This window comes from Babylonia areolata, chromosome 14, assembly GCF_041734735.1.
Source record: "Babylonia areolata isolate BAREFJ2019XMU chromosome 14, ASM4173473v1, whole genome shotgun sequence".
In the NCBI taxonomy this organism is placed as follows: domain Eukaryota; kingdom Metazoa; phylum Mollusca; class Gastropoda; order Neogastropoda; family Buccinidae; genus Babylonia; species Babylonia areolata.
In genome coordinates this window covers 10,266,183-10,283,720 of record NC_134889.1, presented here as the reverse complement: position 1 = coordinate 10,283,720, position 17,538 = coordinate 10,266,183, and the positions used below count along the sequence as shown (strand labels likewise).

Here is a 17,538-nt window from a genome sequence, read left to right as displayed (position 1 = left end):
CTATTCTATCTAAACTGAACTAACATTGCCTACTTTCTTAATTTACCTGTAACTGGGACTTCAGTTTGAGTTTGTTTACATACAATTTTATTGCAATGTTTGTACATGTCAGTTGAACAGACGGTGAATTTCTGTTCCTTCGTATAGACAATAAACCAGTCTTGACGGAGTGTGTGTGCGGAAGTGTGTGCGCCGTCACGTACTGTATTCGGCGACTCCGTCGATCAGTCACTGAGTAACGCGGCACCTACGCGAGATGAGTACGCGCTCTTCCTTCTCCCTTTTGATGTCCACGCCGGTCAAAACGTTGATCAGGTTATACGGATCAGCATTTTGGTGGTCAGTGGGTGCCAGTTTTGGAAAAATAAATGTTGGGGGTAATGGGATAGGAGGTCTGTCACTGAGGGGGCAGCAGGTCAGTTGTCAGCAGAATACTGACAACTTGTGACGACCAGTTCTGAACTGACGAAATTGGCACGGCAAGGGTTAAGGCATCATGTCAACAGTCTCCTGGGGCAGGACGTTCCAGTCACGACTACTGATCAATGAATGGCTTATCAATGTACTGTCTACGCAATTCAGTCGTGTTACGGAACTTCACTGAGTAGACTGAACTGACTTATGGACCGAAACTTCCTGCAGGTAACCACGTGATGATGAACGTGTGGCAGCCTCAGCTTCAGTGGACCCCGGAGAAACTTGTGCCAGTGGACGGGACCTCAGTTCAAGTTGGCCGCGGCAGTGCCGCGTTATCAACACAGTCTGATGCTCTTCAGTTTCCGCTCCTTGAGCCTTGAGAAGGAGAAAGAGCATCAGACTGTGTTGATAAGCACTGCCAACTTGAACTGAGGTCCGGCCACACCGCCTTCATACACCCGTTGGAAAGTTTGGATGCATACCCGGCTGTCACCTGACTGAAATCATCCACTGGAGTCGATTAATCTGTAAGTTACACTGACACGTTGCATATAGTTTATTGTGAGGTAGGTATCGTCACCTCTTGAAATTGTTGGAAAACTCTCGCAGGTTCGAAACCTTAATTTCAAAGGTTAAAGGTCCGCCGGATCGATTTTTTAAGGCCAATGAGTCATGATAGTCAACTTCAGTTCAACCGTTCAACTTGATGTATTTCAGTTCAGTTGCCTCGAGCTCGGCGTACAGTAGCCCAGTCCTCTCCGTCAGCCGCTTTTTAAGCTTCTACCCTGACCGGTCAGGTACCCACTGTCACTGACCTGGGTGGAGCAGTCATCTCACACACTGTGTCCCCTATCTTTATTCCCTTTGTGGCTGTCTCTTGTCTTTGCCCGGGTTTCCCGTTTTCGTACCCTGTTTTAAACTGATTCTTTCTCCATCTCTCTTTCACTGTATTAGTCTCCATCTCTTTCTCCGTCTACCGTCCTCTGTCTCCGAGGTTTATTGTCTCCCCTTTCCCCCAGTGTATCCCCAGTCCCCATCCCCGCCTTCCTTCCATGTCTTTGCCTAGTGTCTGGATCCCCGGAGTCTTTGTCCCGGTGTCCTTGTTTCGGTCTTCCCCTTGTCTGTCTCCCGTCTCTTTTTCTCCCTTAATTCACATATTGTTTCCAAGTGTGCATATGCATAAGAGCATTTCTACTATTTTTTTCACACTTGGGGGCGTCCAGGAATCGAACCTACAACTTTCTGATTGCGAGCTCAGCGCTCAACCAACTGCGCTACCTGAATGAAGAACTTGAATGAGGGGAAGATAGGAATGACGTCCCTTGATGTGCTCTTCATGTAAAAAAAATAGCTATTTGCTTCTCACAGGAAAACATCGCAGCAGACGCACTTCGTGGTAAGGAAAATCTTTGATTTTCGACAAAATGTGACACGGTATTAATACATTTTATCTTTAGACGGAAAACACCACATTTGCTGCATAATCTAGAGTACGGAGTACAGTTTTGATCGTTTCGAACAGTTCAGTACTTGCGTGTGTGACCGCAACTCGTTATTTGTATATGATATGGAACGTCATATGATGTGTTCGACGGAGAAGAAAAAGAAGGGTTCTATTGTTTCTCGATGACGCTTTGGAAGTGTTTGACTTATTATTTGTATATGAATGAACGTAAACAAATTAACAATGCGATAAAAATTACCAACGATATAGTTCACTAGACACACGAAAAAAATCTGTTGATGAGTTAACTATAATTAATAGTATTAAAAAATATATTAAAAAAAGAAAGAAAGAAAAGAAAGAAGAAAAAAAAGGCAGAAAATGGATTTGAGTGATGTGTGTATTGGTATCTATAGACCTTTTATTTTGGAGATGTCACATGTAACATATTGCTTTGTGTGTATGTGTGTGTGTGTGTGTGTGTGTGTGTGTGTGTGTGTGTGTGTGAGAGAGAGAGAGAGAGAGAGAGAGAGAGAGAGAGAGCATTCTTGTACAGTTATACTTGTGCATATATGTGTAATTATCATATTATTTGCAGAGGAGGTGTTGGACATAACCCAGAACAATGCCGCCAAAATTTGCTCGCATTCCTGGTGCATCTGATCGTGCCACCTCTTCAGATATAGAGAGAGTAAGAGTGATAGGAAACAATGTATTATGTAAGGTTATAAATCCCACAAAGCTCATTGAAGATATTGGAATTTGGCACTGATGAAATGACACCATTTATTAATCAAGAATATGTTTGTCTTCCTTACAATGTTGTAATCCAGACTGTACTGTCAGGTTTTTGTGTCTGTGTGCTTAACTGAATTCTGGGTTCCAAGAAAGTGGACCAAATGATTATTGTATCTTGTATTGTTCTATTCTTGTTCTAAGCACTTCAAAAGCATAAGAATCAGTACACATTTAAGTGATTCCCTTGTCGCTCCTCCTTCTTGCTGTCACTCATCGATTAATCTAGTTCTCCCCACTTTACCTACAAACTGAATAAGGATGGCTTAATAGTAAGAATGAACAATTGTCATTGATTGTTGTGAAATGCAAAAATGGTGGATAGTTTTACTATAATGTATGCTGAGACATTGTTTTCCCTATATTGGATGAAACTTATGTTTGAGACATGTTTGCTACATCAAATTCTGCACCTTTTGGATATTGAAATATTGATTAGTATAGTTCACTAATCATTTTCAAGGGTCATTTAGGATATTCATCAGGAACCTGTTTGCTCCCCTCTCCTTATTTTCTCAGAAATGTTCAGAACTGTATGGAAAAAAAGTGAAAATATCAGCAGTTGTGCAATATTTTTTATTGTCACCGCGATGGTGATACCTTGAAAGTTGAATGATACTTTTGATTGAGCTCTACATTATGAAGCATCCAAGTCAGTTTAAGTGAAAAATAATTGTGAATTTTGTTTGTTCTTTCAGAGAGGTCTGCTTGATGGAGATTCAGACGATGAAGACTTTTTTCTTAGGTGAGTCTTGTCTTATAAGTCAGATGCAAAATGAACTTACTTGTTAGCTGTGTGTACAAAATGTCCATTGAATCTACATAGCTAGGTGATTGATGATATGCCAACTCCTTCACATCACTGCCCCAACACAACACCACACCCCTTCCTCAAGGGGGAGGGTATCAGATCTGGCTTGTCTGTCTGTCTGACTTGTTTTGTCTTGGACCTCAGTGCTTGCCCTTATTCATGAATCCATCAGTCCAGTACTTGGCACTTGGACCTTTTATGCAAATTTGGAGTGAATCCAATGGACATAATAACAGAGTGATTAGTGTTGGACCCTCAGTCTCAGGGTCCTTGGTTCGATCCTGGTATCAAGTGCCTGGTGGGTTAAGGGTGGAGATTTTTCTGATCCTCCAGGTCAGTGTGAGTGCAGACCTACTAGTGCCTGAACCCTCTTCATATGTATGTACAAGTGGAAAATGAAAAACACATGTTAAAGATTTCATAATTCATTTTGGTGGGTTATGGAAACATGGAGATATTCAACAATCAAGCATGCACCCCCTCTCCCCTTATGAAATTGCTGCTTAAATGGCTTGGTCAAAATTTTCCTTCTCATAAAATCCCATTCATACTAGTCATAGATACGACCAGTGAAAATAGGTGTTGCAGCCTTAGAACTAAGAAGGGGTGGATCATTCATCAGTTTAGGACTTCGAGCTAAAAGCAATTTCAAAGTAATGCTACCGATGGTTGATCTGAGGAGGTATTTGTCAGCTCCAAAATGAAAAATGTCAGACTTGAAAATCTCAGAAGTATGGAGATAACTGGATAGGACCTAAATGTGAACAAGCTTGATGATGATAACTGGATAGGACCTAAATGTCAACATGTTTGATGATGATAACTGGAGAGGACCTAAATGTCAACATGTTTGATGATGATAACTGCAGAGGACCTAAATGTCAACATGTTTGATGATGATAACTGGAGAGGACCTAAATGTCAACATGTTTGATGATGATAACTGGATAGGACCTAAATGTCAACATGTTTGATGATGATAACTGGAGAGGACCTAAATGTCAACATGTTTGATGATGATAACTGGAGAGGACCTAAATGTCAACATGTTTGATGATGATAACTGGATAGGACCTAAATGTCAACATGTTTGATGATGATAAGTGGATAGGACCTAAATGTCAACATGTTTGATGATGATAACTGGAGAAGACCTAAATGTCAACATGTTTGATGATGATAAGTGGATAGGACCTAAATGTCAACATGTTTGATGATGGTAAGTGGATAGGACCTAAATGTCAACATGTTTGATGATGATAACTGGAGAGGACCTAAATGTCAACATGTTTGATGATGATAAGTGGATAGGACCTAAATGTCAACATGTTTGATGATGATAACTGGAGAGGACCTAAATGTCAACATGTTTGATGATGATAACTGGAGAGGACCTAAATGTCAACATGTTTGATGATGATAACTGGAGAGGACCTAAATGTCAACATGTTTGATGATGATAACTGGAGAGGACCTAAATGTCAACATGTTTGATGATGATTTTCATTTTTGAACCAGGGCCGCTCGCTTTCATGTTGTGTTGATTGCAGGGAGATGAGGTGTGGGGGATGTTTTCTGTGTGTTGTGGAGCTAATTCTTCAGTTGGCTTTGACTATCCTGACACTTTGTTCTGCCACATCAAAAAGAAACCAGGAAGATTTTATATAACACACAGTGTGATTGTTCAAATGATGCCAGTTGATAGGATTTTTATTTCATTGTTATTGCCCAAGATGGCGTGGTTTCTCCTGTTTCCCTTTGGTGATTTGTATCTAGATGATGTCATGTCTGCTGTTCAGACACAGGATGATTTTGGTTTGTTATTATATGCTTCCATAGTGCACGGATACACTGAGGCTTACCCCCACCATAACATACTGTTGAGGCAGTGTGTGTGTGTGGAAGTGGTCTGGGAAACAAAACATTACAGGGTTGTTTTGTTCCTTTTCTGAAGAATGAGGGGTCAGAAATGTATTGATTTGTCATCTTTTTGTTATTCTTCAATCATTTGTTTGAAGGAAAGTTGAAAAATACTGCTTCTTGCACTGTAAAGTGTCAGGCCATGTTGATGTTGCTGTGTTTCAGAGGTCCTAAGGTTCAGACCGGCAATCTGCGGGGTGATCCAAAGTTATCCAAGTGAGCTTGTCTGTAGAACTTAAACTAGACATGTTGGGGTATTAATGTTTAAATTTCATTTTGTGTGTTTGTGTGTTCACGCGCGCGCATGTGTGTGTGTGTGTGTGTGTAAAGCGCGTTGGGTTACACTGTTGGTTTGGCAGCTGCTTAGCAGATGTGGTGTATGGTATATATATATATGAATTAATGTCGGATCACAGTGATGCCTCCTTGAGCAACTGAACTGAACCGAATTAAAATGTGTGTGTGTGTGTGTGTGTGTGTGTGTGTGTGTGTGTTTTATTACTTATTGTGAATTTGTCACAATATATTTCACTGTGTGAAATTCAGGCTGCTCTCACTGGGGAGAGTGCTTTACCACTATGCAGTGCCACTCATGTTTTTCTCTGCCTGTAAGTGTATTTCTTTCACTGTCAGAGTGGATTTTTCTTCCAGAACTGTGCCATGCACAACCCTTTTGTTGCTGTGGGTTCTTTGTCATGTGGTAAGTGGGTACAGCACATGGGACCTCAGTTTATCATCTCAGTCAAATGACTAGCGTCCAGACCATCACTCAAGGTCTAGTGGCAGGGGTACAAAAAATACCTGTCTATATTATGTGGGACCTGAATCTGTGGACACTCGCATTCTAGTTGGTCACATTGCCGCGGGGCCACACCTGTGCTTTGTGATGACTGAATTATGTCAGAATCAAATAATCCTGACCATGGAAATGTCAGTCTTGGTGATGTCATGGATAATGATAATTATGATTTAAAGATGATAGCATAGTAATGAGTTTATTATTATAAATTTACATGTGGCATTTTGGTTTAGGAAAAAAATTCTTTATCTTACTTTGTTTTGGTATTAAGAAATGCTCTTTGGTTTAAGTGACCCCTGTACCCTGGACGCAAAGTTATCAGAAAAACAAAAATCCTCTCTTCCTGCCTGTGATGGTTATGGTGGTGTTGGTGATGATGGCTGCCATGACAGCATTGGCAATGATGATGGTGATGTTAGTTTTTTGTTGTTGTTACAATGGCTGCTGTGGTGACGATGATGATGATGATGATGATTGCAGTGATTATGATGATAGCTAATGTGATGATGATGATGGTGATGTTATGGTGTGACTGCTGTGATGATGTTGGTGTTGATGATGATGATAATGACAGTGATGTTGGTGATGATGATTGCCGTGATGTTGACAATATTGGCATTGATGATAATGACTGCGGTGGCGATGGTAATGATGATGATTGCCATGATGATGTTAACAATATTGGCAATGATGATGACGATGACGATGACGATAACTGTGCAGCCTCCGAGGCCAGGTGGATGAGGTGATGGGAATCATGAAGGACAACGTCAACAGGGTGGCCGAACGAGGGGATCGCTTGGAAGACCTTCAGGATAAGTCAGGTGTGTGTGTGTGTGTGCTTGGGTGTGTGCATGTGGCGGTGTTATTTTGTGTGTGTGTGTGTGTTTGTGTGTATGCACACGCATGATTGTGTGCTTGCGTATGGTTGTGTTATGTATGTTTGCGTTTGCTTATGTGTGTGTGTGGTGTTATTGTCTCGTGTGTGTGTGTGTGTGTGTGTGTGTGTGTGTGTGTGTGTGCACACTTGCATGCATTTGTGTGGTGGTGGTGTTTCTTCTGTGTGTGTTGTTTTTGTGGTGGTGGTCATAGTGTTGGATTGGTGGATGGTGTTTTCAAAGATTTAGAATTAGAACTTTCAGTTTGTTCAAAATGCCTATCTTTCTGTCTGTGAGTAGCAGGTATTTGTGTAGGTGTGTGCACACATGCGTGTTTGGACTTGCGTGAATGATTATGTACCGGAAGCGTGTGTGTGTATGTATGTGTACACATGCACAAGTATGCATATTAATCTACCAAAATGTCAGCGTATGTGTTGCAAATAAAGGCAAAGTATGATGAATGTTTTGGGTTGGACAACTTTTATTCATTCAAGGACAACACAGTGCAGCACAAAAAACATAACACATTGACCACAGCAAGCAGAAGCATATTATTAGGCGTACTCTTATAAAAGTAAATGCACAGAATGTTGACTGCAGCAAAGGAACACTAACAATAATAATAAAACATGTGATAAAATTTTTCTCACCCTGCATCCTGTTGACGTTCACAGACAGCCTGGCCAGTAACGCCGATATGTTCCGCAGTCGCTCCAAGTCCCTGCACCACAACATGTGGTGGAAGAACTGCCGGGTGAGTCATTGTCTCCCCTTCCCTGCCGTTCCTGCTTTTCTTTTTAGTTGTTGTACAGCAGGAACTGCGCATCAGCCATGAAGGCATTGCCTCTTGTTTAATCGTTTTGTTATTGTTAACAAAAATAACAATAATAACATATTATAAATAACAATAACATGTAACAAATCTATGTTATTGTTAACTGTTTTGTTATTTTGTTAATTGTTAGGACTGAGGAAGGTGGCAGAATGGTTAAGACACTCTTGTGTCAATACAGACAGTCCGTGAGGATGTGGGTTCGAATCCCGCTCTCGCTCTTTCTCCCAGGTTTGACTGGAAAATCAAACAGTGTATAGTCATTTGGATGAGACGATAAACTGAGGTCCCATGTGCAGCACTCACTTGGTGAAAAAGAACCCATGGCAACGAGTATTGTCCTCTGGCAAAATTCTGGTGGAGAAATCCACTCTGATAGATGCACAAATATATATGAATGCACTCAAGGCCTGACTAAGCTGGTCAGGCATCTGCCTAGCAGATGCTGTGTATCGCATATGGATTTGTCCAGACACAGTGATGCTTCCTTGAGAAACTGAGGTTGAGATTATTTATAAGACCCCCCCCCAACCCCTTTTTCTTAAATTTTTTTTCAGTGTAGTGCATTTGAATAAGTCTGCATGTGTTTGTGCCTCCTAGAGACTAAAACTGTTGGATAGTATTATTACTTGTTTTTTTGGGGTGGGTATTTCTTTTTGTTATTTTGCTGTAAAACGGCACTTTTGCAGATACCATGTATATCATTCACATCTCATATCATCTAGAATGTGATGGGCACAATAACTGAGTGGTTCAACCATTGGGCTTTGACTCTTGTGACCCTGGGCTTGATCCCAGTATTGGTGTGTGGTGGGTGAAGGGTGGAGATTTTTGGTCCTATCTCTCAGGTCACCATACCTGCAGAATTGCTGGTGCATGTGTATACGCATGCGGAAAATTAAATATGCTTGTTTATGATCATGTGACTCATGTCAGTGTGTGTGTGTGTGTGTGTGTGTGTGTGTGTGTGTGTGTGGTGTTGTTGTTCACACATCTTATTCTCCTCATGAGTTGATTTATAACACTGAGGATTATGCATTTTCATTCTGAGTGGCTGAGGTGTGTGTGTTAATGAGGAATGTTGGGTCTGTTCCAGATGAGGATACTCATCACCATGGTCATTCTCGTCCTGGTCCTGATCATCTTAGGTATGTGGATCCATTTCTTGACTTTTTCTTTTCTGTTTTATTATGCTTTATACAGTGTTGGAAAGAAGATAAGGGGCAATTGTTATGCATGCATGCATGTGGACACACACACACACACACACACACACACACACACACACATGGACACATGTGTGCACACACAGAGACACACTCATAACACCCATTACATACTCACGCCATATGCTCACACACATACGCAACAAACACAGACACTGACATATACACACACATACACACTCACACATGTGCGCACACACACACACACACATACACACACGTGCGCATACACACATGCACCATGCTCTCTTTCTTTATTTCTCATTCTCACTCACTCACTCACATGCACACACACACACACACACACACACACACACACACACACACACACACACACAAAAGCAAACACAAGCAGACAGACATTGTGATATATTTTGTAAACATACTGGGATACCAGCTGACCCTCCCGCAAACTCGTTCATTTGAAAGTTGCTCTAAACCAATTTTTTGGCCACCATTTAGCCTGTCTGAATCATGATAATGAGATGGAACAGATTGTAACAGATTAAGTTTCTGTTTCTTTTGCACCATATTATTCATATGATATTATAGTACCAGGCACATCTTAAGATAAAATAATTGAATGTAAAAGCAGAAAAATAAGTTAACGGAAAAGGAGACTTCCTTGTAAGTTGATGTCTGATTGGAGAGGGAACTTGGAAAGAACTCAGCACTATGAAAGAAAAAAACAAAAACACGACAGAATGTGGCATGTCTTTCAGTTGCCTTGCTTTTCATACAGTTAATGAACTGATGGATGCAGCAGCAGAGTGGTTTGAACATTGGACTTATAATCTGAGGATTCACATACTGACCATGGCACCTGGTGGGGTAAGGGTGGTGGTTTTCCCCATCTCCCAGTTCAACAGATGTGCAGACATGCTAGTGCCTTAATCCCCTTTGTGGGTATAAACATGCAGAAGATCAAATTCGCTCATTAAAGATTCCCCTGTAATCTATGTTAATGTTGGTTAAGGAAACAAGAATATGCTAAGTATGACCACCCTGTAAAATGGAACATAACTGTCTGCCTTGCAGGATAAAAAAATAAAGTTCTCACATAAAAGCCCACTTACACATTCAAGGAACGCAGAAGAGAGCTAATGTGAAAGGCCATTGCGTTTTCAGTTCCCATCATCATCCACTACACCAGCCAAGAAGAAGACAACAATGGTGGAAACTGAGAGACAGAACAAGAGGATCTGGCGGGTTGGAACACCGTGGACGCCTGTGTCTGTCGCAGGTGGGGGGTGGGAGGGAGACTGGAGGGTGGGTTGAGGGGGGCGGGGTTGTCATCAATGCATATCCTGACTTTTCTGTCTTCTACCAGTTGTTGTCTCTCCACACTGGCTGAGCCGTTTGTGTTAGTTCAAGTAATTCCTGCCCTGTTAGTGTCTTTCCTGAGGTGGCAGAGAGGATGTGGATTTGTGATTTTTTATTCTGCCGTTGGCACATTGCAGGCACACAGATGGAAATTGTGTGCTTCTGTTCACCCTTATACATACATACTTACAAACACAGGTGTGTGTGCACTTAACCCATATGCACATACAATAATCAGGCATCAGAATCTGAAAGAACTAGAGATTCTAAGGTTTTAGTGGAACCACAAGCTACCTTCATATTCCTGCAACATAAACATATTATTGCTGCTATACTACCAACATAACTCTGCATACTTTAAGTCACATAAACATACTATTGCTGCAATACTACCACCAACACTGCATACTTTAGGTCACATAAACATACTACTACTGCAATACTACCACCATCACTTCTTCCTTTTAGTCACATGAATATACTATTATTGCTATACTACTACCAACACTGCATACCTTTTACTTTCTTTCAGTCTCATAAACATGCTGCAGCTGTAGTTTACCACCATCATTGTGTAGTAGGTCACACAGACATTGTGTTACTGCTATACTACCACCATCACTTCAACATACATCAAAACAGAAGCAGATCTCCTTGTGCCTTTTCACTCAGTGAGCGCTGAAGTGAATTGACACACTTGTTTGAGATCCACTACTACATCTGTCTTCCCTTGTCCATTGATGTTATCTTCCAAGGTCCCTCCCTCCCACTCCTCCAGCCCTTGTCTCTTCAGTCCCCTTCCGCCACATGAATATACTCTTCCTCATGCTCTGTTCTTTAATTGTTGTGTGAATATTGCAGCATTGCATTTATCCCCCTTGAAGGGAGATGGAGGGTGTGAGAATAATAATGTTACCCATGTATGTTTTGTGTCTTCAGGGGGATGTGAGGGGTGTTAGATCAGTTTGAAAGTTGACTAGTTTTTTTTTTCTTTCTTTCTTTTGTTGGAATGGAAAGACAGACACCCATGAAAATGTCTACTTCATGTTTGTGCTGGTTTTGGTTTTTTGTGGTGATTTCGATTTTGTTTATTTGTCATGAATCGGTCTGCTTGTCCTTTGTTCCATGGAAAGACAGATGTTCATGAAAGTATCCATTTGCGTTTATGTATGTCTTAGTTTCCTGTGTTGATTTTTATTTTTATTTTTTTGGTCAAGAATCATTCCTTCTTTCCTAAGTGTTTGTCTTAATTTTGTGGTGTGATTGTTTGTTTTATTTATTTGTCATGAATCTATCTTTCTTTCTTTGTTTCATGTAAAGACAGATACCTAAGAACATGTCTGTCTGTGTTAAGTGCTTGTTTTGTGTGAGGAGTTTTGTTTTATTGATTTGTTATGAATCATTCTTTCTTGTTCCATGGATGCCCATAAAAGTATCCATCTTTCTTTGTGTTTGTTTTAGTTTCCTATATTGATTTTATTTATTTGTCATGAAGTGATTAATGATTTGTTATAAATCTGAACAATTAGGATTGTCAATAGCCATAGCTCCTTTGTTTTTTGATGCTTGTATGGTAGATTTTTATTGAAAAGGTTTTAAAATTTTGATTGTATGTAAGGATCATTGGAATTCAGGAAGTATTGCTCACCCCAGAAGCAAATGTAAATCATTGTTTAATTACACTTACTTAACTGTAACCCACTCGTGCAGACTCCGGTCATTGATTTCTGTCATGTTCACATGTGTTTGTGTCAGGTGATGGCTGAAATTGAAATAAAATGAGCCAGCTGAAGATTGTTCAGCTTTTGAATGAGGATCCCTCCCCATCCATTTAATTTCTATTCTTGATGTGTTGACTGTAGGGTTTTGTTAATTATCTTTTTGAAATTATTTCTTTATCTTTTAAGATATGGGTTAGGTAAGTAGAAAGATAATTAACTTTCAGCATTGTGTGTATGTGTTTGAAAGGTCAAAACTGCACACATGATATGTATATATATATATAGATAGATATTTCTTAACTATTGGTAGAAGTTATGATCAAAGTCAGATTTAGTAAATCATACATCTGCATGAGAATATGCAATTTGTTAGATGTCTTCAAATGAAAAGTACTAAAAATATTTCATATTTCTGTTTATTTCATGTATATGAAGAAAAAAAATCGAAGTAAAAAAGAAAAATTCACCAGACAGGAAAATCTTGGAGCGCTTAGTGTTTATTGATGACAAATATCTTTTTTTCCTCTTAAAATTATGTAAACTACTGTCAAACAGAGCTTTCCTGGTCAGCTTGACGATAAATATGATTTAAACTTTGTGGATGCATGTTTGTGGGTATGCTGATATAAAGATGTCTTTAATGTGCGTGTATTTGCATTGAAAATCATGATTCTGAGTCTTTGTGCTTTTTCTTGCAATATTTTTGCACTGGTCTGCCGTGGTTTGATTTGGTTCACTGCTTTATAGGTAACAGAATCGTGTAAAATCAACAAAAACATTTTAGAGAGTTTTAAAGAGAACCATTTTGGTTGTGTTTTATGTTTATTAAATAATCACATGAGAAGTTGCATGGAAGAGCACTTGTCAATGTCTGTTGGTGTTAGTTGGCTTGGTTGAAATCGTAATTCATGGTACTTACATTTTCATTTCAAGAGATTGGATTGTGTGAGCAAATGTTTTTTTTCTTCCCTGGAAGACGTTGGCCGACTGCTTGGTGATATGGGGGTTGTTCTGGCTTTGAGGATACCACTTTATTTGCATAATTTGATTTTGTTTGAGCATTCCATGGAGTTCTTATGGTCTCTGTTGTATATGGAAACTGATGTATATTTATTCCGTTCAGTGTATATTGTCCAGTGTTGTTTGTTAGTATATTTGCCATGAATGAACCAGATCATATTAGGAAGTCATCCACCATTGCTTATTCATAGTCTGATCATATAATTCTTTGACAGCCATTAGAACTGTGAGATTTGTCCAGTCTTTCACAGCTCCTTGAATTGAGTTGTCTGTTCCACAATAGCTGATGTAAGAGTCAGAGGCATTCCTAGGATTATATGCATGATTATGACTGTACTTGCGTCTTATTTCCTGGACCAGTTTTGTTTTTCTTTTGTTGTTCTCCAGGTTTTGTGGGATCAATGTTTACAGTTTTTCAGCCTTGACATGATCCTGTGTGGTTCGTTGGACTGTAGGTGACAAAAATAAATAAATAAATATTTGTTTCTCTTCTGGAGTTGCATCACTGCATTTAACAGACCAGTCAGATCTGGCGGTGAAGGAGTCACAGCATGAAGATGTGTTCAGCAAACAGATTAAATTCCATAGTTGATGAGTCTGGTCTGTGGTTTTATTCTTGTCATCGACTTCTGTCTGATGAAGAAAGACACATTCATGTCTGTAGAAAAATTGGAACAAGTTTCCTGAACTGACCGAATCACAAGATTGAAGAAAAGGTGTGACTGATCTCTTGCAGTCTGTCCCAGTGATCCTTGCTGGTTGTTGCATCATTGGTGATTCTTAATAGGTAGTGATTCCTGGTGTTAGGGGAATCCCGAGATTGACATTCCTTTGGGAACTCGGGTGGTTGTTCTGACTCTGGGAAAGCATGAGGTTGTTATTCCTTCAGGGAGGGAAACCATGAGGTGATTATTTCATACATTTGGGAAACCATGAAGTCATTATTCCTTAAGGTAAGAACATCAGGAGGTTATTATTCCTTCAGGTAGGGATATCAGTAGGTTGTTATTCATTGGAAAACCAGTTTATTATTCTTCCATTTTGATAACTCAAGAGGTTGTTATTTTTTCCATTTGGAAAATCATCAGGACAATATTTATTGAGTTTGGGAAACCATGATTATTACTGTGTCAGTTTAGCTTGTGAGAACAGGTTGTGCAGGAGATTTGTTATTTTTTTCATTGGTTTGCATCAGTCTTACTGTTTTGTTTATATCCATTGTTTCGATTGGCTGATATGGATATTGCACCTGTCCTCTGTCAGAGGCACAGCTCTGAGCGCTTTACAGTCTTTTGCACAACAGACCGCCTACCTGGGTAGAGCTGAAAGACAGTTGCCTTCAGGCGCTCGTCATTGTTTCCTGTGTTCATGTTCATGTCCCTTGCAATTCAACAAATCTACAAGTGGGTGGAGAGATCAAATTCATGTATCATTTTGTTTTCATATTATGTGAGCCTCACTTCCCGAAAATTTTGTCTTGACAGATCAAAGATCTTTAGTGGCCAGCTCTTCTGGAAATCACAAAACCAGTTTATACTTTTTCCTGCCTGTGATTTATGATGGAAAGTTCTCTGATCATCAAATGTTACTGACTAGTTTGTCTGGCTTCCGATAGGAACTCTTTCAACAAAGTCTTTTCTAGTCAGAAAACGTTGAGACAACTGCTGGACCCCAAAAAAAACATTTATCTTTCTTTTTTCTCAGTTCATTAATATGAGGTTTGAATTAAACAGTGGTGACGTCTCTAAGTTAAAGCTGTGACTTTTCTATCTGAACTTCAGTAGAGGTGAAGGTTGCTTTATGCTGCGGGCTACAAATATGTATATTGAAGCAAACAGAAATGTAAATATTGTCTGTGACCTTTCCATGTCTGCAGATGTTCTGCACGGTAGAAAATGATATTTATATAGTGTGATAATTTTATTGTGAATTAAATGGAAATGGGAATATGATTGAAATGGGAGTGATCTCCACTTGGTTCTTTCACTCTTCACGTCAGTCACTCTCATCTTTACATCTTTTTAAAAATTTGATTTTCAATTTCATGGGACTGTTGTGTGTGATATTACACCAAGGTGATAAAATAAAAAAAATAATGAGGAAAAAGAATAACTGAATTTAGTTTTACATTTCAGTGTGTGCATGTGTGTGGCTGCCTAAATGGCAAGGTAAAAAGTTCACTCAGTAAAAGTCCACTGAAATGTAGTGTAAAAACAACTGTGTTCTTGAAAGTGTGTGGTTGGTTCGATTCCAAGAGAGAGGGGAACAGACAGGGGATATAGGATCAACTGATGATGCACTCACTCTCTCCTCACATCATTAGCAGGGCCACATGGAGTGGTTTTTATAGAGTGTTTACAATACAGCGCACACACTAAGCAGTTCACCCTACTTAGCATAAGCAACACACACTGAGGCAGCACACACTGCCTACTTCCAGGTACTTCCTACAAGCAGCACACAGTAAAAAGTTCACCCTGCACCTAAAGCAACACCTACAAGCAGCACACCTGGAACACATACACACAACCAAAACCCAGGTCAGGTAAAATCTCAAATACCTGGACATCACTGACATAAAAGGCCTATACCCTCTCAGCACCTTTCATCACATGTCCACCAGTATGCACTCCTCTCACACATAGATCTATGTGTGGTAATACAAGCTTCTTCAAGCTTACCTGCCACCAACAGTGACATACCATACTGTGTACAAAATAATAATAATAATGGATACTTATATAGCACACTATCCAGAAATCTGCTCTAGGTGCTTTACAAAAACGCTTTTGATAACATAAAACATTATATCTATGTTACATACACACACCAAAATGTGACCACACACACACACACACACACACACGCACGCATACACACACACACACTGCATACATACATTTTAACATACATGTGTATCTAACAGCTACCCTAACACATACACACACATAGGCAGGCACATACTTACATAAACACACGCACACACAATACACATTCATATACATGCGTGTAGTTGTGGGCCTGCCACAACTGAACTTATTGCTGAGGGAAAAGGTGAGTTTTGAGACGAGATTTAAAAGATGCGAGGGAATCAGAATGACGGAGGTTATCAGGGAGCTTGTTCCACGTCTTTGGCGATTGAAAAGAAAACGTATCACTGACCAATACAACCCTGTGTTCAACTCGTGTAACCAATCATTCAGTTAAACTGTGTGTTACCATTACCAAACAAATCTCTTTGTCTTCACAAGGTATCCCACTGACACAAATACATGTAAGGAAATCATTACTTCCAACATATCTGGTTAACAGCAATGTGCAACAACATAGCACTGACCCTCAGTGCTCTCCTTGTTAATCAACTCATTATCCACATTACAATGTGCTTTCCCACTTTGTCCAAACAAGGTAAACCACTGACACATAGCACAACTCCTACACATGTTACCACAACAACTAACAAATCAAACATGTGTTCCACAACACTTGCTGTTACCCCCATGTGCACACACACACACGCATGAAAAACCCTCAACACACATTGACAATGTGTTAGCCTATAGATCTGTTCAGTTCACACTGAACCAACACCACCTACAATATACAAAACAAGTAAGTAATACATCAAAAATACAGAACAAGATATCTGTAACAAAACAGAAGGGGGGGGGGCCTCAAAAGATATAGACCAGTACTTCCCTCAGTGGGTAGCTTTCACACACTAACCCCTTTTCTCCACAAGCCACAAGATCAACTTCAACTGGCTGTCCACTGACATAAAACATAGTTTCCCAACACAACTAAGTTATCAACATAGCATAAAACCATTACAAGTCATGTACTCACAGCCCAACAAGGATTTCCTTGTTCCTCACATCACTGATCAGTCAGTCAGCCTGTGTCAGTCAGTTTTTCTGGGAGACAGCTGAGAACTGGCTGCGCTGACTGGTTTTATCCCTTCCCACAACATACTATGCATACTAATGCAAGCTACAACACTCACTCCTCCAACTAGTTGAACTGAAATAACCAATCTTTGCTTGTCCTAGTGACGCTATGTGAATGACTGACAGATTCACTGCTTAATCCTGATTCGTCCAATTCAACAGATTGATCTGATTTGCTACAATTCAGCCCACTTTTTTCTACACACATTCTGTGACAAGTTCACCCGTTTACGTCACAAAGAGATTGGGGAAACAGGACAATACAACTCTCGGTATGTTAGCCGGCATGATCAAAGTTCACATTAGCATAAATTCTTCCTAGCTTACGTTCCTAAGTCCTGCCATCTACCTCAGCCATGTTTGTGAAAGGGGAGATGGGGAACGACTTGAAAGACAGGCCGC

At 39.9% G+C, this 17,538-nt stretch overlaps 1 protein-coding gene across 2 annotated transcripts; it reads left to right on the top strand.

Annotated features, from left to right (window-relative positions):
- The first annotated feature begins 730 nt into the window (after nt 1–730).
- LOC143289802 (vesicle-associated membrane protein 4-like) lies at nt 731–15,285 on the top strand. Of its 2 annotated transcripts, none has more exons than XM_076598956.1 (8): nt 731–944; nt 2,460–2,552; nt 3,355–3,401; nt 5,553–5,603; nt 6,910–7,010; nt 7,742–7,821; nt 8,996–9,047; nt 10,254–15,285. In XM_076598956.1, exons 2-8 carry the CDS (start codon nt 2,487–2,489, stop codon nt 10,307–10,309), a joined length of 453 nt encoding a protein of 150 aa, XP_076455071.1. In that variant the 5' UTR covers nt 731–944; nt 2,460–2,486; the 3' UTR covers nt 10,310–15,285. The 2 variants fall into 2 exon arrangements, with proteins under 2 accessions (XP_076455071.1, XP_076455070.1); XM_076598955.1 differs by lacking the exon at nt 731–944 and adding an exon at nt 1,770–1,813.
- Nucleotides 15,286–17,538: the final 2,253 nt, after the last annotated feature.

What these genes read in the sequence shown, in the direction of transcription:
- LOC143289802 (XM_076598956.1), top strand. Translation starts at nt 2,487, where the DNA reads ATGCCGCCAAAATTTGCTCGCATTCCTGGTGCATCTGATCGTGCCACC. An exon ending in GGTGATCCAAAGTTATCCAA is followed by an intron (nt 5,604 to 6,909) that starts GTGAGCTTGTCT and finishes ATAACTGTGCAG; the next exon opens with CCTCCGAGGCCAGGTGGATG. An exon ending in AGACCTTCAGGATAAGTCAG is followed by an intron (nt 7,011 to 7,741) that starts GTGTGTGTGTGT and finishes TGACGTTCACAG; the next exon opens with ACAGCCTGGCCAGTAACGCC.